The sequence below is a fragment of the Nestor notabilis genome, unplaced genomic scaffold (assembly GCF_000696875.1).
Source record: "Nestor notabilis isolate BGI_N333 unplaced genomic scaffold, ASM69687v1 scaffold6902, whole genome shotgun sequence".
Lineage (NCBI taxonomy): Eukaryota > Metazoa > Chordata > Aves > Psittaciformes > Psittacidae > Nestor > Nestor notabilis.
The window spans coordinates 10,893-34,573 of NW_009918660.1; the positions used below are offsets into that span (position 1 = coordinate 10,893).

The 23,681-nt window shown below is 39.4% G+C and overlaps 1 protein-coding gene across 1 annotated transcript in view; it reads right to left on the minus strand.

Moving 5' to 3' along the window:
- Positions 1 to 1,111: 1,111 nt before the first annotated feature.
- The window catches only part of FAM171A1 (family with sequence similarity 171, member A1), a gene marked incomplete at its 5' end in the record, with an annotated part of 35,730 nt that continues 13,160 nt past the window's right edge, over positions 1,112 to 23,681 (minus strand). Inside the window, 5 exons of the mRNA XM_010009830.1 lie at positions 1,112 to 1,274; positions 1,348 to 3,675; positions 4,428 to 4,542; positions 7,002 to 7,118; positions 20,789 to 20,965. Coding sequence (XP_010008132.1) covers positions 1,974 to 3,675; positions 4,428 to 4,542; positions 7,002 to 7,118; positions 20,789 to 20,965 — 2,111 coding nt within the window. The remainder of the gene's footprint in view (positions 1,275 to 1,347; positions 3,676 to 4,427; positions 4,543 to 7,001; positions 7,119 to 20,788; positions 20,966 to 23,681) is intronic.

Genomic DNA, 23,681 nt, shown 5'->3' on the forward strand with positions numbered 1-23,681 from the left:
ATTTCTTTTACGACATACACCACTTCCAAATGGGAATCAAAGCAAAACAGAGGTGAAGAGGCTTTATGAATGGAGAGGAGCACTAGCCTGGCAACTAGGAAATCCAGATTCAGTTGCTGGCTCAAGCCCAGATTCCCAGTTAAGACATTCAGTAAGACAGAAATTACAACACCGGCCTCCTAAGAAAACCTTGAAATCTACTGAAAAAAACAAAAAAGCCCAAAAAAACCCCACAATGAATCCAAGTCAGGCCTTATTATTAAAAATTAAATAGGAACTATATAATACTTTCTCTAATAGCTTTGGAGACAATGTAATAATTAACTTTATTAAGCATGACTGCTGCTAAGGCTGCATAAAAATAATTAAATGAAACATGATAAACTGAATGTATATGGACTCCACAACAGTGAACGTCACATACTTTCCCTTCTTTGAACCTGATTCATGAAGAAGTGAGAAGTGTGTGGTGAGCACGCACAGAAATCTCAGGAAGAAAACTGGTCCCACAGGAAGCGTGATTCCATAGCAAACTTTAGTGATACCAGGATTTAATTTCCAAGGTCTTCAATGATACTTAAGCAAACAGTTATGTATTTATCAAGCCAGGGAGGATGCTTTTTGGAAAAGGGGTCTTAATTTCAGTATTGACTGAAGTTCAAGAGAACTACATAAGAAAGTGTGTAAGTCACACAAGCGTAGATATGCACAGCAAAGTGAAACCAAAGTATTTTTCTCATTAAATAAAATGATGTGATGACCATCAACAGAGGAAAAAAAATCCACAAAGATATTTTTTGCAGTTTATTTTCAGTTATATTTTTTGGATAACCAAGCAGCTCTGTATGGAGAAAGCACAGAAGAGTCATTCTGGCACTTTTGGATAGTACATTATTATTTGTTTTTTCTTTCCAAAATTTTTCTAGACACATTCAGTCCACTTGCTCGGTCTATAGTCCATTTTATATGAGCATGATTAGCTCATATGATTCCAGAGGAAGCTAACAATATATACAGTCAATGAAACTATCTTCTTGGCTACTCTGGGCCCTTTAAAATGTCTTCTAAGTCTATCCTGGCTAAACAGAATCCACAATATACATGATAGCTACAGAATACACTGTATTGAAATGAGAAATGCTCAGCACAAAATGGGACTCTTGGCATGCAGCTTAAAATAAAAGGTAGAAGTTCAGAAGTTTATAAAATCTCAAATGGGGTCAATTAAAAGGAGTTAGCAAAAGAAGGGACTGTTCATTGTTACTGTAAAAAAGGCACTTTGAGTAAATGGGACCAGAATCGGAGGAATCTTAGTCGACACAAAGTTCAGTTTGGTTTCATAAAAAGGCTTCAATGCTAAGGGATGCTACTCAAGTTTCCTGCAGTTTTACATGAAAATAAATTGCTGAGTAGTTTATAATAAAGGACATAAAATGTTTACAACCAACTTGTAAAATTAAGAAAAGCATAGTATAAGCAAAATATTACTAAAAGCAGCAATGCATAGCCTTTCATTGAGATAATGCACAATTTTGGACACCATGTGTCAAACTCATGTTTTTAAGATACTTTCAGTAGCATTATCAACATAAAATTGGCCTACAAAACAAAAGCTTTACCAGCTCCCATTCATAAGGAGATTGAGGTCATAAACCAACCAAAATAACTTGTCAGTATTTTCAACATCCTGGATGACCAATATCAAGTATATGGAATAACAATCACACTCTTTGTTCAGCTATCTCACTGGAGGCAGCTGTTAAATCAGAGGAATGATTTTAATTCTTTTTCTAACATTTACACAGTAATGCATTTAAGTTCTTTCAAATGTTGCTCACCACAGTTTGTTTTTCTCTCCACAACAAACAAAAAGAAAATAAAAGAAAAAAAAAATTAAAAAAAAATCAAGCACTTCCACAGAAAGAATATTTGGCAATTTTATACTCCACTGAATGGTGGATTTTCACAACAGCTCACTTCAGATTGAAAGTCATTAGTGGTCGTTCCTCTCGCTTCTGCCAAGGACTCTTCTTATCTTCACCTTGGTCATCTTCCTCATCCTCCTCATCCTCCTCCTCATCTTGAACTGATGTTCGGTGTTCAGGACTAGTTAATGGCTCTGGTTTGGTATCTACAGTTCTCGTTTCCTCCTGCAGGCTGGGCAGCTGCACACCACTTCTCTTACTCGTGCCTTCTAGTAGGCATCGTAGAGCATTGTCCTCGGGGCTACAAACTGCTGTTCCACACTCACTGCCACTTTGGTCCATATCATCCAAGTACACAAGCTGTGTGTAAGCTGTGCTATCTGAAACCTTCCGCTCTCTCTGCTGGTGCTCTTGCACTGGTGGGTGACTCTGTGGTGCAGACAGATGATCTCCTCTTCCCTTTCGGGCAGATTTTGGTTCATTCATGTCAACGCCAGAGTCCAAACTGGCATCATTACTCCCATTCCTACCAGCTCTTTGGAGATCGATGTATGAATGTCTAACATGAGCATTTGAACGTCCATCTAGAGAAACAAACCATGCTCGAGGATGAGGCAATGGCTTTCCACCTCCTAATTCCATCAAAGCCTTTTCTGTAAGAAGCTGCACTTCACTATTCATTTGAGCCAGAGATGCATCGTTGAGTGAGGCAGGAATGGAAATAGATTCAGACATGGAAGCATTTTGTTGACTCCACTCAGCTGCACCTGCATCTTGCAAATGTTGCTGAGATATTGCTTGGGATGCTAACTGCTGGGGTTGCAGCTGTTGTGGGGGGTGTGGAAAAAGCCGTGCATGAGGGTTAGGAAGCTCAGCCTGAAGTCTTTCTATATCAATCTGCTGATCAGCTGGGACAACCAGTGGCTGGCTAACAAAAGGATGTTCTCCTGGCAGTTTCATGTAATGACCTGGGATGACCAGTGCAGGCAAAACTTTTCTGTAAACACTGTCATTGACTTGGTCAACGGAATTGCAGCAGATTAACTGACCTGGTCGAGGGAAAGATGTAGGTCTTTCAAGGTGATCAACTGAACGAGACATCATACAATCAGTAGGTCTGCAGTCCAGCAGCTCTTTTTCAGGGGCTGAAGGTGTGGGGTATATTTGTTCCTGAATATTGTATTTACTTCCAGTAGCAATATGATTCATAGATACTTGAATTTCTCTCTCTTGCTTTTCAAATAAAGGCTGAGACAGCATAGCATTGTAACTCCTCCTATACTCATCTTTGATAGGGGACTCATAGCCTTCAGCTGTTTCTGTAGATTTTCTTGTCTTTAAAGGAAAACTATCTGCTGACTTGTGGTAGTCTTTCCTTAGAGACCCGCTGGGAGTCAGGTCATCCAAGGAAATTCTGCTCTTGTCTTTCTCCTTCTCAGAAAGCAGTTCCTCTCGGGAGCTAAACTCCTGGGAAGTGCTGAATGAGTGTTTGAGCATAGGTGTATGCATATCTGCTTCTCCACTAGGTGATACCATCTCCATGTGGACAGCACTGATTAATTCCTTCGCACCTGAGTTTTCAGTGTGTCCATTGCTAGCAACGGACAATCCGCCGGGAAATTCTGACTCGCGACGTGAGAATATTAAATTTATATGGGACATTGAGGTTGCTTGATCCTTCTTGGAAGTGTCCAGTGCTGTCGAAAGCTGCAGTTTCTTATGATGTTGACGTGGTCTTAAACATTTTCTTCTATAAAAGCCAGTAACAAAAGAAGTTACACATTTATGACTGTTGTACACGGAAACAGGAGCAGCAAGTGTGTCTTAAGGGGAGATTTTTAAGCAGTGATTAGTATTAGGGGAATTGAGCTTTTATTATATAACCTAACAATTAAAAGCTTATTCCAGCAGCGAAGATAAAATTAAAGAATAACTAATGTCAACTGGGAAATATCTCAAGCACCAATTACAAATTGGAGCAAATGTCTGGAGAAGGCAAATACAAAATCACTCACTAATATACACTTGCTGACAAAAGTTTAACATTCATTTTAATGTAAGACCAACAGAAAGATCACTTGCAAATGTGTGAGGCATCCCTGCCCATGGCAGGGGGGTTGGAACTAGATGATCGTAAAGTCCTTTCCAACCCAAACCACTCTATGATTCTATTACATGTATAACAGGTACAATGACAGACATCTTGTACCTATGCCCATGTTCGATAGAAGGTTTTAGAACATCTTACAAGAAAATCACAGGTACAGGTGTGTCTGATTCACTCAACTCCCATCCTACCAAAGGCAAAGATTATACATGGTGCATGTAAGCAGGAATGTATGAAATCTGATTTCACTGTTTCTTCTTCAAGCCTTTGCTTGCCTTCCCCACCTCCCAAATTCCCAAAGTAAAAAAGTTTCAATAGAAAAGCTTGTAATTTGACAAGCACAAAAAAGCTTCTATTTCCAACAAGAACTAAGTAACCAGGACTATGAATCTTACCTGCAATAATACAAAAGTAGACACAGCAAGACTAGAAGTATGAGAGCCATCCCTCCTAAAATTGCCAAAAGAAACATTGTGTGATAGCTGGTAATGTCGTGAGTTACAACGGGACCTGGAGGGCCAGAAAAGAGAATTTAGACCTCTAACAACCTGCAAACAGGAAGAGGAACAACACTTAAACAAAGAGAGGGACATCCCCTCCCCTGTTATCAGGGTGCAAAGTGAGCAACACTGCTGCTCATAGCCCTGGTGCCTATTGAGCAGACCATGTTTGGATCAGGGAGCAAGTTGCGGAGAAAGCACGTGCTGGTTTTCATGACTGCGAGTCCAAATGTATCGTTCTGTGGAAAAGCAGTTAGTTTCAATGTGAGCATGCGCCAGTGAATGCTGCCTTCCAGTTCCTGATGCCAACACACTGCGCCAAAGCTCTCATCACTGGAGAAAACCCATCACAGCATCTTCCAGCACTGTAATGCGTGTAGCAGCCCTGTGGCAACCAACTTCTCTTTGACAACATTTGTGGTGCTTTGCACTGAACGGTACACACAGTGCAGTACAGGATTCATTGGAAGATACGTTGGTGCTCTGAAGTCTAGATCAAGCCAAGCCAAGCAGATCTTCAGTAGCTTTAAAAAACAGGCTGTAGTGAAACAGTGTTGTAACTCCAGGTTTCAATAACGCTTAGTAAATGTTCTAACATACAAAGGAATGCACACATGTGGACAGCATCTGTTCACAATTATGCATGTGTAACCCTGTTGGTTTGTAAAATCCTTATCGTTTTTTTGAAATAAAGGCCCAAATGTTCATCTGCAGACAAGGAGGTACAGCACCAGCTGACAGAGTAACATGCACGTATTGTGAAGGACAGCAAACTTGGCCAACATTAAGGTTCTAGATCATGAGGTCTGTAAAACCTCATTTGTGGATCTTGAGTGGTCAGCAGAGGCACTGCTAGGAATACAAAGCTCATTTTTTGCCCATTTTTTGAGAAAAGAAATCAAATAGATTCAATGAGGAGATAAAATAAGCAAAAAGACATTAACCTCATTAAAAATAACATCAATCATATGGCATTTGGGAAATATAAATATTTATACATTCTGGCCCACTACTACCTTTACATAATTGATTGACACTGTTGCTTCAGGACATTAAGCAAAAAGAAGAGATGAACCACTTGAATTTTTTCATGAAGATATTGTTCCAATTGTGACAAAGTTTTACGAACCCGGATTTATCCCTGAGAAAGAAGGAAAAGTAAAATACAAGTAGAAATTCTGCCATACAAGTTAAAATGCAAGGACAAATAAGTGTTCTCCTGTTAGCGTTACAGGCCTTCTAGCCTTAGAGTTACAGGCACGATTTCATGACTAGTGTAACTTCCTTGCAGTCTGCAAAAAAATGTCTGATTCAGGGCAGTTGCTTTTTCTTAAAGTATGATTCTTCTGTAAAGTTCCATTAAATTCAGTATGATAGCTTATCCAGATCTGCACCTGCCTCTAAACTCTGCTCACCAATGAATGAGCTGAATATTCCAGCAGTTTCATTTGATATAACCTCAAATAAAAAGCTTGCTTATCATGGAACAACTTCATGGCATATACAAACAGACTTTCAAAACAGTCCTCATGCTAGGGTTTGTTTTGTTGGTTAGATAAAGTTTATTTAGCTTGCACAGCTAAGGCAAGAATATTTTCATTTCTACTGTGTTTGGTTTTCATCCAGAAATCCTAATAAAGAAAATCTGGAAGAGGAGGAGTTTTTTGTTTGATTGACTGGCTCTGTTACACACAGAAGTATCTCTGGTTATTGGTGGCTGAAGAACTAATACTATGAAATCTGAGGCAGCCACAGACAGGAAAAAAGGAAGAGCAAGCTGCAGCATTAATGACCTCCACAGGCACAGAAGTACATATAATGCCTAATTCAAAGTGATTTTCTACAGTTACGCCAAGAGGCTTGCAGATGGCAACCAGTCAGCTCGTCTACTAATGCCACTCTATTAACACACTTTCCAGAACTTCTACGCCAAGTTGTTTGCGGTGTGAATTAATCAGTCACCAAGATGATGCCAAGTGTAAGTCAGGGCAAAATGGGCATCTTCAGCGTAAAAGAAAAACAAGTTACAATCAATCAGTAAGACCATTAGTAAACATCTAACCCAGAATGACATTGGTCTTATGTGAATCCATTTCTTTGGGAGTTTCTGCACAGAAACTTCACAGCATGTATTTTTCTACCTGCTGGAACACCAATACATTGATGTTATAACTCCCCTTATTTTCCAGCAATGGCTCTACCAGGCAGTGGTGACATAAATGCATCAAAGCAGGAACACTTTAAAAAGTTTCCCATGGAAACAGCTCAGACATTCTGAGCACAAGGGTTGCCCCCCACAATCCCCAAAAGATTTTGGCCCTTTACTTTCAGATTTCTTTTTTTCTAATAATCCATTATTGATCAAGCTGCGGCATCTCAGATGGGGTCATTCTGAAAAATATAAACATTATAGATGAATACGTAACTACTCAGTGCTGTCAACATCAATAAAATTCGACTCCATCTTACCTGGGATAGTAGGCGACATAGCTGCAACCCAGTAGCCCAGCTGAGGTGCAATATAAGTCCAGGTCAACTGATTTCCTTCTTGTTGTACAAGGCCCAAACTACTCTTCAGCCATGTCCCTGTAAATGTAAAGTTTGTAGGAAGGTGTTACAGATATAGTCATACCTTCCTCTGCAAACAAGTAGAAACGTAAGCAGTAGCAAACCCTGTCAATGTGCTGTAGGGGAAGTGTGCACTGCTGTTAAGTGGGAGATTGTGCCTTTTTGTCAGTGGCATTTGAGAGCTCCCACAAGCAGTCACCCCTGTGGCCTTCTCAGAAGCTTTGGACACGAGAACATTGAAGATTTAAAAAAAAAAAAAGAGAGAGAGAGAAACTTCAAAAAGGATGAAAATTATCATTGCAATATTAGATTCCATTTTTCATATAAGGATATTCCTGAAGCTGATAATATGTAGGCAGCCCACTTAAAAACTGTATTTCAAGAGACATCACATCTCCCAGACCACATGCGAATTCTACACACCACCCTTCTGTGATCTCTGGCTATCTGCTTCTAGAAGACTGAAGAAAATATTTCCTCAAAATGTCAGTTTTCCTTTACAGAAAACAAGCTTACGAATGTTACTGCCAGTAAGTGTAGAATTAAGTTGTACCATCACTTTGATTCAGCAATGTTAGCCATTCAGAATGTGTATTCATCGAGGAATACTCTTTGGTAATGGATGATGAGTTTTTAAAACATGCTTCTCAAAGGAAATGTAAAAGATTTTTTAGAATTATCAAATGATCATCCTGAAATAAAGACAATTGTAAAACAATGCGTTTAACTTCATATAACTCTTAAGTAGTACAGATTGACAATCTACATCAGTTGAGAGTTGTTCTACTTTCAGAAGATAAATGGCTACGAAAACCCTTTACAACTTAATCAGCTGTATGCCTTTTTGTAATTCATGAAGACTCCTGATTCTGGGGCTGTAGGATAAAAGTCACCTTGGTTTCTCATATATTAAATGTCTAGTTTGGCTTGTAGACTGCTTCCATATGTAGTCTCTTTGGAAGAAACAGAGTTAATGGCCTGGACACTGAGAGCAGTTCTGGGAAGCCACCCTTGGCACCAAGCAGCGTTTCCAAAGCTGCAGTCCTGGCTTGGCAGCTCCAGTGGGTGCCGTAACGCAGGGCATTAACTCCCTAAGAGGGTTCTTCACACACTTTGGTGCCATTGCCGGTATGGCTGACCTGTGTACAGAGAAGGGTTAAATCTCTCTGTAGCACTTCTGCACTTCTGTAGTACAGCTCTCTATTCTTGTGCATTTGCCTTACTCAGCTTCAACTGCTCACTGTAAAGGCAAGCTGCATCTTGTACTTGTGACTCCCTTTCCTTCACATAATCTCTGGCATGTAATTCCTGAAACAGTGCTTTTCATCAGATGTCACTCAGGACTATGAGCGAGCATTTGTGGATGACAGTCATCTCAACACTTAGCAGTGAATGTGTAACATGCAGAAGAGATGCTGTTGTTGTTTTGGGGTTTTTTAATACCTCTGAGATCCTGATGATTTCCTCTGTATTCCTTAGATTATCCATCTGTGCAAACTCTGTACATATCAGAATGGCTTTCCTGAGTGTATTTATTTCCTCTCTACTACTGATTTGTCTTATGTAAGTACACGCTTCTTCACCAAGAGGGCGATCAGGCATTGGAACAGGCTGCCCAGTGCAGTGGTGAAATCACCTTCCCGAAGTGTTCAAAACCACACAGATGAGGCCCTCAGTGACACGGTTTAGTGGTGGACTTGGCAGTCCAGGACTTGGGGTAACAGTTGAACTTGGTGATCTTAAAGGTCTTTTCCAACTTAGTTGATTCTATGATGCTATGATACAGTGAAACGTTTAGAAAAATACAGGTCTGAGACAATTTCTAGATCTAGGTGACTATTACTGCCAGACAGCGACTCTGTATTTGCAACCAAACAGAACTTGTGGGCAACAGGAGAAAGGAATTACTAATGTAATTTTCAGTTTTCCAAGTATCGTTTCCAGTCTGTACAGAATAGCTATAATCTGCTATTTCATAAAGAAAGTCACACAAGACAAGTGATTTTGATTCACAGTACCAAAAGGACCAAAATCTGTACAGATTTGCACATATGGCATCCATAGCTGTCAAATCAGAACACACTGAATTCTCCACAGTTATGCGTGAAATTTCTGGAAAAACCAGGAAAAGTAGATTCATTTTCTCCACTAAGATGGCCACTATCCCTTCAAATTTTCTACCTGTGCACTTTCGGGGAGATGTCATACTAATAGCCCTGAACCACAAGGTGAGAAATAGCTCATAGGGTCAAAACCTGCTTCTAAAATGTCATTTGTAAGAAAACTCCTGTAAGCTTAAACTTTGTAATCTTTTTCTGCAAATTCTGGACAAATGAGATTATGCACCAACTACTCAAATACGTAACAATTTGAAACAAAACTTTGAAGACTAAAAGAGATATAAAAGTGCTGATTAAAAATAAAAGAATGGAAGGATCTGGGTCCTTGATGAACCATGATGAATTCATCATGCTTCCCATACTTCTCTTTGCATCTCTAAGCCATTCAAATTTACACACAAGCAGAACACATACGCAATGTAGCAAAGTTCATTACCTTTGTAGTCTATAGAGCTACCTGCTTGAGCAGAAACTATTATTGATTCCCTCACTAGGGGGAACTTGTGTCCAGCTTGCTTTATTCACATTGCGTTGCATTCTAATGAACACAGTCCTCCTAATGGCTCTTTAAAAGCCTTTTGCTCAGTAACGCTCTCCTTGCATAATGCGGTGATCAAGACGCTAACAGAGGCTGAACTCTTACCGCTGTGAGCAGAGCTCAGCTGCCATCCTGCCAAACAAGCAGCAGCTCCAATTGCTCATATTTTACAAATGAAAGGAATCCCTGTATTTGCAACGGAAGCAAACAGTAGCATCTACTGCACATGGTCAGTCAGATTTCATGCTTGTCTTCTGCTCATTTAGGTGACCCTTTTTTGCCAACCACTGTATATATGGAAGAAAATGTATGGGTCTGTATAACACTAGGGAAAAATGTAATTCCCTCTTTCTCTTATGGACAGTGAAGAATTTCAAAAGACTAACAGATATATCCAATATTGGTCATCTTTAAACAAGAGTAATGGAACTTTTGTTGACCATACCCTACATATCAGTATGTGATGACTGCTAGAAAAGAACTACTGTTTAAATGGCACTCTCCTAGGTTCCTTCATCAGGACACCACCAAGTGCGGGTTCCTGCGAACCATGGGTACACAGTCTCATCAACTGCCTTTTTTAATACCTTCTTGGTCCAACACTTTGGTGATAAACTCTCCTCTTACAGTTACACCATCGCTTAACAATAGTCCACTAATAAAAGAGAGCACCCTCCCACATGATGGGATAATGAGAATAAAGAACTCCATCCTTCAGAACAGCAGCGGCAAAACAGATTAGAGTGAAACCAGTTGAAACGCAAAGTCCTGTATTGTTTCCTGTGTGACCAAATAGCCAAAAGCCAACATAGTATTACTGGAGGGAACTGATATGCCTTTGGTATTTTCCAAATCCATCATGGCATTTCCAAGTTCCTCTCATGTTTCATCCTTTATAAGTTCTAATATCCTGGTTGCTTTTCAACTATCATTGAACACCAAGCAGTGTTCTTGTAGCTCCCTACATACAATGCCTTGCTTTAATAACTAATGTTGGAACTTCTACCAAGCAAAACCCAGTCGCGTTGTACTTATTGGCCACTGCTCCTAGCATTTCAAGCTGCTTTGAGCAAGCAACAGTTCATTGCTGTGCAGTCTCAAGAATGAATTCCCTATTCCATTCCAGATTCTTCCCTGCAAGGTGAAACAAGATTTTTTCCTGTCCCAGAAAACACAGCTAGTTACTCTCTGTGCCCTCACATACTTGTTCTTGTGCCAAGGAACGAGACTGAGGGGCAGCGAGTAAAGGACTTTCATTTTTTTGTCCATTCCTATCCACTAGCCTGCAAATGGGGTAAGGGCAAGCAGCATTCATTTTCTTCTGCGTAGGCAGGATTACAACTGCTGGAGAACTAAGCAGAAGGACTTAGGAAGGAAGAGAGGTCTTACCTCCCCGCATGGCTGTATTATGATAATTTAATTCATTATTCTCCAAATATCCCATAACATCTACTTCCTCCCCCTGCCCAAGGCAGCAAAATCAACTGGCTTCATTGCTTATAAAGTTTTATACATAATATGCAATGTGTTAAGTAACAAGCAATATAGGATTATAAATAAAAAGCAGTATGGATAATTGATGTACTAAAACTGGTAATTTTTGTTCCAGATTGATTACATATTTCCAAAGAAAACTTGTCAATGCATTTATGGAGCAGAAACAGCAAGTTCAGTATAGTTTGTAAGGACTATATGATTTGGGCCAGTTTGCCATTAATTCCTAAGAAGTGTCTGGTGCTCCATGGAAAACTTCTATATATAGAGACATTCTTGCTTATAGATCATTTTTACATTTCTCTTCCTCTTTTTCCTCTATTACTGCTCTGTGAAGCCAACATGCTGATCCAGGATTCAAGTCAGGGGAGCTGTCTCCTGGCTCAGACTAATGGCAGGGGGAGAACCAAAAAGTTTCTTAACTCTTTCCTCACCAAAATTATATTTAGTATTAGTGACCTTTTCAAATAAATGGTGTCATTTAACAAACTTTTAAAAAAGCTTATGAAACACCTACCCAGCACTCCTTCATATATGGCAAGGTAAGAGAACTACCATCATTAACACTACAAAGGATATAAAAATGAGAGTACTTTAAAAGAAATACAAATCAAAAAACAATCAGATAAAGAAAGCTGAGCTCCATCTGGCTGCAAAAATACCCAAATATCAGAGACAAGTTGAAGATTTCAGCAGAGCAGGAGAAATAAATTCTGCTACAGAGAAGAATCTTAACGCTTTGCAGTGACTTTGATTCTGATGAACATAATTATTTATCTCTGGCAGCTTTTAGGATTTGCCAATGGGGGCAAGAGGGGGTTATGACAAGTAAATTTAACAGCAAAAGGTTTGCACATTAAGTATTTGTTTCAACACACATTCTGCACTAAAAGTCTCTTTTTGTAATTTGATCTAGTTTACTTTTAAATCAGATTGAGAAATCGCACTTTCAGCAAGGAGAGTGTCCAGGTGGGCAGCTACTGCAGAGAGCTACTACAGAACAGCTGTTCTATACTATTTCCTTGCACTGTACGTATGACCAATCTACCCAGAAAAGAGATGTCCTGTTGTCTTCAAAGACACTAACTATTCAGTGTGACAGCTTGCTGGATCCAGGCAGTGTGAATGGATCTGCTTTTGTAGCACGATGCCTCTGAATAAGGCATTGCTTCCACATTTTAAAGCTAGACCTTATTATTTTAAATTGATCTGTGGTGAAATCCAGGGAATCGTACACCTTTCTGGCTTCCATGTGTGTAACTGTGCGTGCTGACAATCCTGCACTCAAGCAAATGGCAGACCTCTGACTGGCCTACATGAGGCAGGACCGCGCTTCGTTCAGGCAGGATTGCCACACCAGGCCACCTGCTCTAGAGACATGCTTGTGACTCCTATCGAAGTCAAGAAGAAAGGAGACAAGTTCCCCTTGTGTGTGTGCTGGTTTTAAGGGAAGTTTGCACGCTGGTGCCACAGCACGACTCTCTGGAAGGATGTATAATGCTGCTTACTTCAGGCTGAACTTTCCGAGCTTACCATTTCAGAGCCTCCCAGATCATTACTGCTGCAGTGACTTCTGCTGACTTTGACTGTGACTTCTTCCTATCACTGAGCAAAACCTTTTCTGGTAAATGACTGCCAGAGGAGGGTGCTGTAGCCAGCAGCTTCCCCTAAGGACAGTCATAAAGTCTAAATATTGCTAGTGTTTAAATATATGGTAGCTGTGGTGGTTTTTTTCCATGGATTACTTTTACATGTGAGCTTTTGTTAAGAAACTCTTCCACTGATCAAATACTGGTTGCTTTTTATTTTGTTTCTTTTAACTGCCAATAGGATCATCCAATTCCACTCAAACAGGGAACCAAAATTGTGCTGTTAACAGCATGAATTATTTCCATCCAACAGGTTTGACAAATAAGAGGATTTAGTTAGCCAGAGAGCAAATTAAGCATAATCCCATTATATGTATTTATTTTTATTCACAAGATTAACATCCCTGGACAAAGGAGTTTTGGAAAGAAAAAAAAAAAGATACTTTTAACTGTACAATTAAATAGCATAGATGTTTTAAATAAATGTAATAAGAAGTGCTTTTCTTTCAGCATGATCTCTTCTACGCTGTTTACGATGTCCTGTAAAATTGCCTTGCCCCTTGCTTGGGCAGACATTCACAGTTAAATGGAGATAAACATGTCAAAAGGAATGAGGCAGGTTGATAGACAGGGTGTGGGACAGCAAAGGATATTCAAAACATACAGTGTTTCCAGAAGTAATTGATTTAGACACTTCAAATAGCAATGATGTTATGGAGGTTAATCAAGGGCAAGTTTGTGAAAATAACTTCCTAAAGCATGTTCTGACATACATAAAATGCAGCTTTTCATTCTACCAGCTGAAAGCTGCTTATCAGATTTCTTCTTCCAATTGAAAATCACCTCTAATCTGCAACAGCACAGGAAGTTTTACTACAGAAGGACAGGGGGTTTTTTTTGGTTTTACTTTTGTTCATTTTCTAGAAAGCAAAAAGCCGCCGAAATTGGAAGTTGAAAAATTCCTTCTTGAATATTGGTAGAGATTACTCTCCTCCTGCCCTCCCCCAATACACAGGGGTTTAAAAATCCGTAGTATTTAAGTTAATATTACAATTTTGGTTTTGGAGTTGCTAGGCAACATAAAAAAAAAAAATAAACGTCCCTGCTCTGAGCTCATACCTTCATTATTCTTCCACTCTTGCAGAATTTGTTACACAAGCCTTCCAGGGCTGAATCCTGCTACTGTTCGAGCAGCACCGCCATTATTTGGTGCGCTGTAATGGGAATGTTTTTAACATCATACCTTGAAGATTTTTGCAAGGAAGTCTACCTGTTCAATTTATTACTAGTGTTTGAGAAGCTCTGTAGTTTTTGCCATCTCTACTCATTTTTCCCCTTAAATCACCTGTCAAGTAAAGAACAAGAGAACATGACAGTTTCATTATTTCATAATTTTAATTATGTCAGGGCAGAAGGCAGAGCACATTGTCCACAGAACTGCTTGCATTGCTCCAGTCCCCTCAGCATTTCCTTCCAGAATGCCAGAACAGAAGAGATTTAGTAAAGGAAATTACTTCCATGCATAATTACTGGTTAATAATTGTATTTCAAAAGGGAAAGCTTAGCTATGCTTGACGGACCACCATCTCTAGTTACTGGTGTACCTGAAAGATACTACCTTTAATATTACTTTCTCACATTATTAATTACATTCAGTCAATTATTGACAAAATTATTAGAACAAGTAACAAATAAAAGCACAAGGCAGTTCAAAACACTGCATGCCTTTTCCTTCAGTCAGCCTCACATCACGCTCACATTGAGTTTCTATTTTTCAAGCTGGAGGTAGAAGCAGACGCACACTGAGATTTATCTGCCATCCCAAAGCCGCAGAAGAAGGTTGTCCCAGGTCCTCCTCAGCCTCTTCCAGCCCCACCCAGACACATCACACCCCTGCCCTATGCACTCCTGCCTGTATTTCCACTGAACTCCAAGTCCTCTCCAGCCCAAGCAGCTGCACAAACAAGCACAGAAGCCTTTTCTCCACTTTTTCAAATTTTGATGCCCACCTCTTCCCACCTTCTACTTCATGCCTTCTGTAGGTGGAGCTACAGGCCCATCTACATGACACAACATACAGTCTGTTACTAAAACCTGTTCCCAGAAGCCATACTATTTCTTTCCTTGGTGACATAATAGTAGTATTTGCATTTATTACTACACTTTGGCACCAACCTGATTCCTTGAACATCCTCTTAAGCTCCACCAGCATACCATACTTGCTTTACCACAAATACAACTCAGATGGTGTTACGAGGTGGGCAGAGGATCAAACAATCTGTTCACATCACTTTCACATGTGTAAGTCACAACATCCATTTTAAAACCAGCAGACATACCGATAAATAAGCGTCCTGTGATCCACTACACCTCTCCAAAGGAATCATGATAATGAGAACATACCTCAGTGAGCTACACTGTGAAGCATCGGAGGAAGAGCTTCTTTTCCTTTCAATGCTGAGGTCTGCCTACTACTCTGCAATTATATCTGCACCTATTATGTAGACATCATACATGGTAAAAAGCTGGGTTTGGTAGCTGCCATCTCTATGGCAACACACAAAATACAGAATCGAGAGCGGTTAGTTAAAAATCTGTATTCCTCAGTGTATTTAGTCTTTAAGAATAATTTAACCTGCACAGCAGAGATAGAAAAGGAAGTCAAAATCAAATTGCCAAGGAATTTGTAAAGTACAGAAATAGCGTATGAACTTTGTGAAAACTTGGATTTCTCTTTGCAACTTGCAAATAAATCTCCATATTATCAGTGAATCTGATCTAGAACCAAATGCTCTGGATCTGATTATGTTAAATTCAAACTTTTGGGGGCAGGGAATGTGTTTTCCTGAACACATCCATTTCTTATGTGTAGAAAACCCAATAAAACCTACGGAGAAGAGCCTGAAGTCCCTGAAGGCCATGTGCACAGCTGGGTGTAGACCAAATGTAGGCCATCTATCCAAGTTGAGAGGCACATACTTGTGCCCAGCATCAGATCAAGCAACAGACAGCAGAAGCTTTTGTTAGATGATTATTTTCTGTCACGCAGTGTGTGTGGCTGCAATCAGAAATTAACAGAATTCATAGCAAAAGGGAATAATTTTTATTTTTAAACTATGAAAATGTAAGTCAGTCTTGTCTTTGGGTGGATTATCCTTGCTACCACATGGGGATCTTAAATCAGATTTTTACAAACTATGTTATTTACAATAATGTGCAGTGAACTAGACAGGTAGATGAAATATGACCCGCTTACTTTTTCTGCCTGACCGTAGCTGTCACTCTCTCCCTATGAACAAAAACCAAGCACCATTTCACCTCCATGAAACACAGCAAAACCATACTGCAGTCGAGTTTAAGTAGGCACTGATACTGTTTGTGCATTAAGTATACTCTCATGGCTTCTTTCGAACACAGAAAACATTATCTTCATTTTGCTGAGGAAAGAGCATCATGGAACTCTGACTCTACAAAAATCAATGGAAATTTTACCGCCGAAGGCAGGACATCATCCTGAAGAAGCAAGTACCAGACTCTGAAATGTATTTAGAAATCTATTATGGCATTAAATGCAGTCAGAAAGCACTGACCAAGCACAGCAGAATATATAAACTATTGTGCTTTATAAAGCTATAAAAAGAATTCCCCAAGATACTCTTCTCTGTATTCTGCCATCACTTTACATTAATACATGGTTGAGATTTCAGGCACTGGGGAACCATCCTGCTCCACGAAGCAGCTGGTAATTTAAAGACAACAAGGTCACGTCAAAGATGTGCACCAAGTATTCAGAGAGGAGGAAGAGCAGAGAAATGGTACTCTGAGCTTCATTTACCTGTAGTGCACAAGAAATAGCACATTTTAAGGAGGAGGAGCAAAAGGGTGGAGGTTTAACCCCTTCATGCCAGAGTCCTTTGCCACACAAGGTAAAAATAGTGTTGAAAATCTTTTCCTGTTATTTGGTGGAATTAATAAACTAGTAGATGCATTGATATTGCAACTGAAGAATAAATCCCATTTCTGTGTTATGCATTCCGGAATATTTGGTAACATTTTGAAGTCCTTCATACAGCTCTAGATCTACAGATCTAGGTGCAACATAATGCCTCTGTATCACGTGGGATGAAACCGAGGACTTAAAATGAAGAACGCTGGTCTTACAGTTTTGCTCACTGAATCCAACGAAAACCAGACACTTTAACATAAAGCATAAGCCATTGAAATGGGAGCTGAGGAGAATACAGCTAAGCAAGTGCTGTGTTATTCAGTCCAGCTGGTGAGAACTGGAAATGATACAGGAGGTACAAAGTTTCATTTCTGCTGGGCTCTGTAGTATTCATTTCTGACTGAAGAGAACAAGGCTAGAAAGAAGTCTTGGACAGAAATTTGGTGTCCAAGAATAGAGAGATTAATTTCATTGCTGTAAATCCTGCTGACATCAAGGCAAATATAGAGGGAGGAAGTCATGATCCCAGCCATCTGTTTATGGATAAAGAAGACAAAAGTTTTCCATCCCTTCAGATTTTGAGAAAAACAAGACAGCACTTGGTAAAGAAAAAAAAGCCAATAACCCAGAAAACTCCACTGAGCAACCCTGATTATAAAAATCAGAATCCATATCTCTTCATGTTCAAACCTTGAAGTGTGCACTATGAAATAAAACCACTCTCTCACAGTAGTGTGAAACCCAAGAGATACAGATACGTCAACAGCAGGTAATGATTAAGATACATTTTAGAGTATGCACCTCCAGAAGACCAATGCATCTGTGCTTATTATTACCAACACTAAGAAATGCTGCAGTGAAAAGCGGTGGTCTGCATCTCCATCACAAGAACAAGGTTAGACACAATAGTTTCCCTAAAACTTCTCCCAGGCATAGATAGCTGCTCTTCATTCTATTAATTATTCAAAAAGGTATTACTGCTTTGTTTGCTGTGCATGCAGGGCAGTAAGTTTGTTTTGTAATGGAAAATCTCATTTGGAACAGTATAAAATAGATGCAGCAGATTGTCTTATTTTGATGTCAGCCAGCTTTTTCTGGCTGTATGTTTCATCAGGGTCAATGGAACCACCCTCAGCCCTAAGTAGGCTATGTTGCTTCTCCCCTTCTCTCAAGGACAGAAACTGTAGTCACAAAAATACAGATTGTTTACAGTAAACATCCTAAAAAGCCATTAATTATTGTTGGCTGCCACAATATGCAAACATGCCTAATTTCTGTAGAAACTATAAAAATCTCTGCACTTCCAATCAGATGACACTGGGTTTATATTAGTACATCATGAAATCAGCAAAATGTATGAGATTCTAAGGATTAAAACATATCTGTAGTATTTCTGTCCCTTCTCCACTTTCTCCTCTAAAAGTGAAAAGTAACTCTGCTTTTTAGAGCAGAAATTATACTTCATGCACTAATGATGACAACCACATGGATTCTAAACAAAAACAATGGCTTGCACGAACAAGCACCCACTGTACTCTAATATGCTAGGGAGAAGCACTGCACTATTGCCTGGTAATACAGTCACAGTTTTCCATCTCTGGCGTTTACTCAATTTTCAGATACAAGTGTGAAAATTTAGTCCACTGAAAATCTATTAGGAGAGATTGCAACAGAACTAGCACTGAAAAAACCAGCTCCTGACATGAAAGACAATCAGAATAATGAGGTTAGAGGTACTCTCCTGACAAGGCACACATCTGGCAGTGCAAACGTGTTACAGTAGCTTATTTGCCAGTTAAGGATTTCTCCAGCATGGAGCCATCCCAGTCATGATCCATCTTCTTCCCTTCACAGTCCAAGCGCAATAGGAATGGGGAATGACAGGGTAACACCGTGTTTACTCTACATATAGCTAGTTTGACAGCCCTTAGAGTGCTCCTGCAGCCCACACAGATAGAATGGCTGCTCTACTTATTAAATTAGGCTACTTTAATTTAAATTGGTTGGGACATGGCCAAAACTCTACTAGAACCGGCATGCTGCAGTCAGGGCTCAAATGCATCTTTGTTCAACATCTTTGGTTGCATGGAAAGATGCTTGCTTCGGCTGAAGTGTGGGCTGGAGCCTAAGCATAACATCTTCAATACCTTCCTATCCATGGCTTTGTGAAGCTAAGTGGCCTAACAACGACACATTATGTTTAGTGGTCCTCAAGCCTTCCCTTTCCAATAACGCAGTGCTCCAGCAGTTCATCAGGAATCAAACAAGGTTGGACTTGTCTCAAGATTGGGAGCTTCAAGCCTGCCAACACTGGTTAATTAACCCATATTGCTCTTTACTAATATATACTGCACACAAAAGGGTAACTAGCTTTTTATATACAAGAGTAAAAACCATTTTCCATACTAAGAGATAGAGCTTTTGTGGCCCCACCACATGGGCACGGAAATTTGGCCATAAATGCAAAAGCTCCATAATCAAAATCATAATCATTTTACTAGAAATGAGTAACTAGCAATGAAGCAGGCTGCAGCTATAACACAGCTGACAGGAAGGATTGGGGATGGACTGCTTTTTGTGGAGAAAATAAACGTGAGTCAGTCTTCCCTGTCTTTTTTGATCAAGGGAAAACAAAATAGTTTATAGATTCACAAATTAAAGTCAGTTTCAGGAAGAATGCAGTCAAACTTAGTGTGAGAGCACCACAAAAGAAGTGCCATTTCCACAGTTAAGGGAAACCCTGAATCCATTCATTGCACTCTTTTTTCTACTATTTAATTTTATATCATACTCAAATTTATTCTTCATTAAATCCCACTGCTTTACTCTCTAAATACAGCCAACTTCTGAGTAAAGATTTATAGCATGCTGTTTGAAAATACACTACCTTTTTCAGCGAACAGAGACAGGAAGGAAGCAAAAAAATGTTTCCCCCTTCACCTCTCTCATCCTCCCTCCCCTTCCTTCCACCAACACGCTGGTTTCATGCTTGTTGCTCTACTTCTGGATATGATCATACGCTGGCTCAAAACATTTGCCTGGCAGGGACAAAACCCCATCAATTGTACAGATCCACGTTTCTGGCTCCTTTTTCTTCTTCTCTTCCTCACAGCATCTATCTTTCTCACCTTCCATTCTTCTTTTTTCCACTTCTTTTTCTTAACAACCATCTGGTGCATATTTCAGAAGACACAGTGCAATTAACTGAAGTGGAATCACCAGAAAAGACTTAATGCACCCTTTAATCCTTTACACTTGGAAGGTGTAAAGATGGCCAGCACGGTATAGCAGCTAGCAATGAAAAAACAAACAAACAAAAATAGGGAGCCTAAACCACATATTTCTGGAAAATGTCCTCTTTCACAACAGGAAACATCATTCTAAAGTGTAAAACACTGAGTGCATTTTACAGCTTGTATTAGTCACTTGGTCCTTTCAAAATATTTTATGAATTTGCTTGCCTTGTTTTTTTTAATTTTACATCATTTACACATACTTTCCTTCTTTAATGTATTAGTTAATCTTAAAAGTGATTTACAAAAGAAGTTGGTACTATGTTTCCTATCTGACAGGCAGGAAACTGAGCTACAGATAGGAGACAGACCAAAGGTCAAATAGCTGGCTGCTGGCAAAGATAAGGCTACTTTCCATTTCTCAAGGCTTCCAATTCAATGATGTAGTGAGTATGTCTTTCTGCTTCTCCGACTGTGGGTGAAATCAAGTTCTTTCAAGATAGTTTTTATATGAAATATTTAATAATTGCAAAAATGGTACGTTTACAAAAAATCTTGTCTAGAAGTGGCACACAACGCTACGCAAGTATATTTGTATATACACTATGTATTACTTGATGAATAAAACTCATTCGTCTCTTCTTTTAGACACAAAACAGATTTCCATATGCTTATTATGACCATACTGTATTAACACAATAAATGCAGAAGGACATTTGTTTCAGACAAATGAAGCCATCCAGGGAATCCCAACGAGATGTTACCTACCAAATTTTTGGTCAAACCTCCACGCTGGAACGTGTGCATTGTGCTTCAGGTTGCTGTTTGTTGGCAGAGGCACTGTTACATAGATGGGGCCATTCACGGGGATTGGAGTCCCGTCGCTGTTGAGGAGATGAACACTGACTGCAGTGACAGGGGTGAGGTCATACCTAGTGCTGTTTCCTGCCGAAAGAATGAATGAACATTGTGACCACAGAATTTCCCAGAATTTACACCCATGGGGTCCAACACTGCAGTACTGCACCGGCATATTTCTCAAGGGGTGGCAGCACCAATCCTCCCTGCCTTACAAAATTCACCAGACAGACATATATGCTTCTGTATTTTTTACTTAATTTTGGAAAACTGTGAAGAAAACTGCAATGAAAAAATCTCATGCATATATTTTAATTCATCTTAATATATATGAGTATCACAGCCATAATCATGGCAAAAAAAATTAATCTCACAAGCCCTTACTACAGCCTCACATGCCCATATTATAACTAACAGACACCCAAACACGCAGTGACACTACAAGGATGGTCAGTCATATGTTTAAGAATGCCAGGATGGGTTTCCTTTGGCCTTTCACTGAAATAAACCAAGTTAAAGGGATTATTAGGATACACAGTGTTAACTTCTTATCTATGAAAAGGTAATAATTACTCTTTATGTTTAAACTGCATGCCAATGGGTGTTACTTCATGACAACACGATTTAAAAAAAAAAGCATTATTTCAGCTATTTAACCAAATGAATCAATGACAGGGAAAATACCACATATACATATATATATTTTCAAGGTATATACATATATGTATTCAGGGAAAAAAAGCTTGACGTTTAAAACCAAGGACACCTGAAGCTCAAAGCAATAGCGCTAATAGTTTAAATTGGAAGAGATGGAGCTTCTAGTTTTATGGGTCCCTAGTGCTGCCAAGAGCAGCAGTCCTGCAACCTCGTTTGTGCTAATCCAGGGTTGTGCAGCTGTTTATCCTGCTGTGGGGCTAATCTGAGAGAAGAAGCAGGGGTGCCTGGTTGGCAGAGCATGGGGTACTGTCCTTCCTGCGACCCTGGTGCCTTACATCAGCATAAACCGCTTGTAAAAGCACATTCACACCAAGCAGTGGAACACTACCTGCAACACTGAGACACACAGTGTCCTCAGGAACATGCATTATCTCAGTGACTGTTCATTAGGATGAGTACATTCGAGGGAATGGAGGGAAAGCATCAAGACCTTTTTGATTTCTCCTAACAGTGAGTAAATCTCAGGGAATGGCTTTTAAAGTTGATGTCTCTGAGTAACAGCTCACCGAAGTTAAGACATCGCCAGGGAAGGGGAGAGGAAGTGGAAATGGGAAGGGAAAAAGAGACAAACTCCTCAGAATTTTTTAATTCTTTGGATTTTGCAAGAGTTGCCAAACTGAAATGAAGACCTGCGAAATAACCAGCATGTGGCTTATTTACTATAGCATCTTCTCTGATGCACATTTTCCCCAGATTCCAAAGCAAGTGTCACTGCTGCACAGCTGACACGCAAAGGGCATACATGCTGCTTTGATCTACTGTGAGTGGCAGGGCAGAAGAGTATCTTCCAGAAGGACTGAAGTGCTGAGAAAACAGGCGCTCTGAGGATGACCGTATAAGAAAGCCACAGAGCTAACAGAGAAAAACCAGAAAAAGTAAGGTTGGAAATTCAGTTTCAGGTTTGGAAAGCACAGGGGAAGGCTGACAGCCTACCCAAGCATTTGTGTATTATAGGCTCCAATGGTGCACAATATCATATCCTTACAGCCTTAGAATATAAAACAGAAATAGAGGAATTAACCGGTGGGGAAAAAGGTTGTTCCTTTATTCCCGGTTGTTCAATCCACTGCTTCTGCCATGCACCTATAACTTACGTCAGATTAATGTTTGTCCCCAGGTCACTGGACTTGAGCCGCTAAGTTTCTCAAGCTGATACCAGAGAAATAAATTTCTGTTGCTAAGTATCATAACCTGACCATTTTCTGGCATATACAAATTTCTAATGATAAAAGGTGTAACTTCAGATCTTAGAAACATTTAGATTAATACCTAAGATTAAATTATATATTTTACTTAGTTTTAGATACGTCTTGAATATCTCTTTCACTACTGTCTTGATAAAGCTTATCTGCCTAATATCTGTAAATATGAGTTTTCATTCCCAGAAAAAGCATTCTGATGCTTACTTAAGATGTACTGATGCTTTCCTCAGTGCTAGGTTGAACAAGTTATATTAGAAGATGGAAGAAATTTCCGAAATCCACTGACCTCTGACAAGAAGAAATAGTCCTTCAGTTTTCCACCTTGCACAGTATGTAAATGCTCATTAAAAAGATAATTTTTTTCTCTTTTCTATTGTGAAGGTAAATTAAAATCAATATTTATGAAATTCTCACATGCTATAAAAATGATAAGCACATGCACAGATTAAATGGGAATGGACTTCCAATAAATGTCAGCTTTCATTTCTTTCTTGTAATTTTTGACTTCTGGTGACCTGTAAAGAGCTCTAAAAATAATCAAAGGAAAATCCACTGTGATTTAGACTTGACTCTTTATAGAAAAGCCTACAAACCGTAGTGGTTTGAGAGTAATGGTTATTAGCCAGCTTTGTCCATTACTGCAGCTGATGGAAAGTTTTGTTTAGTTTGGTTAAAAGGACAAGATATTGTGAAACCAATCTGTCCAACTGGTGATTAATATAAACAATAAGCTAATACTAATAGGCTTGTCACTACTTGCAGCTGAATTCTTGGAATTTTTATGTTTGGAACATGCTGATTCATGCAATGAATTTTCACTGCTCCATATTCAACACCCAGTTGGGATTTAGTGGAAACTGTTGAACTCATAGATAATAGGTTTT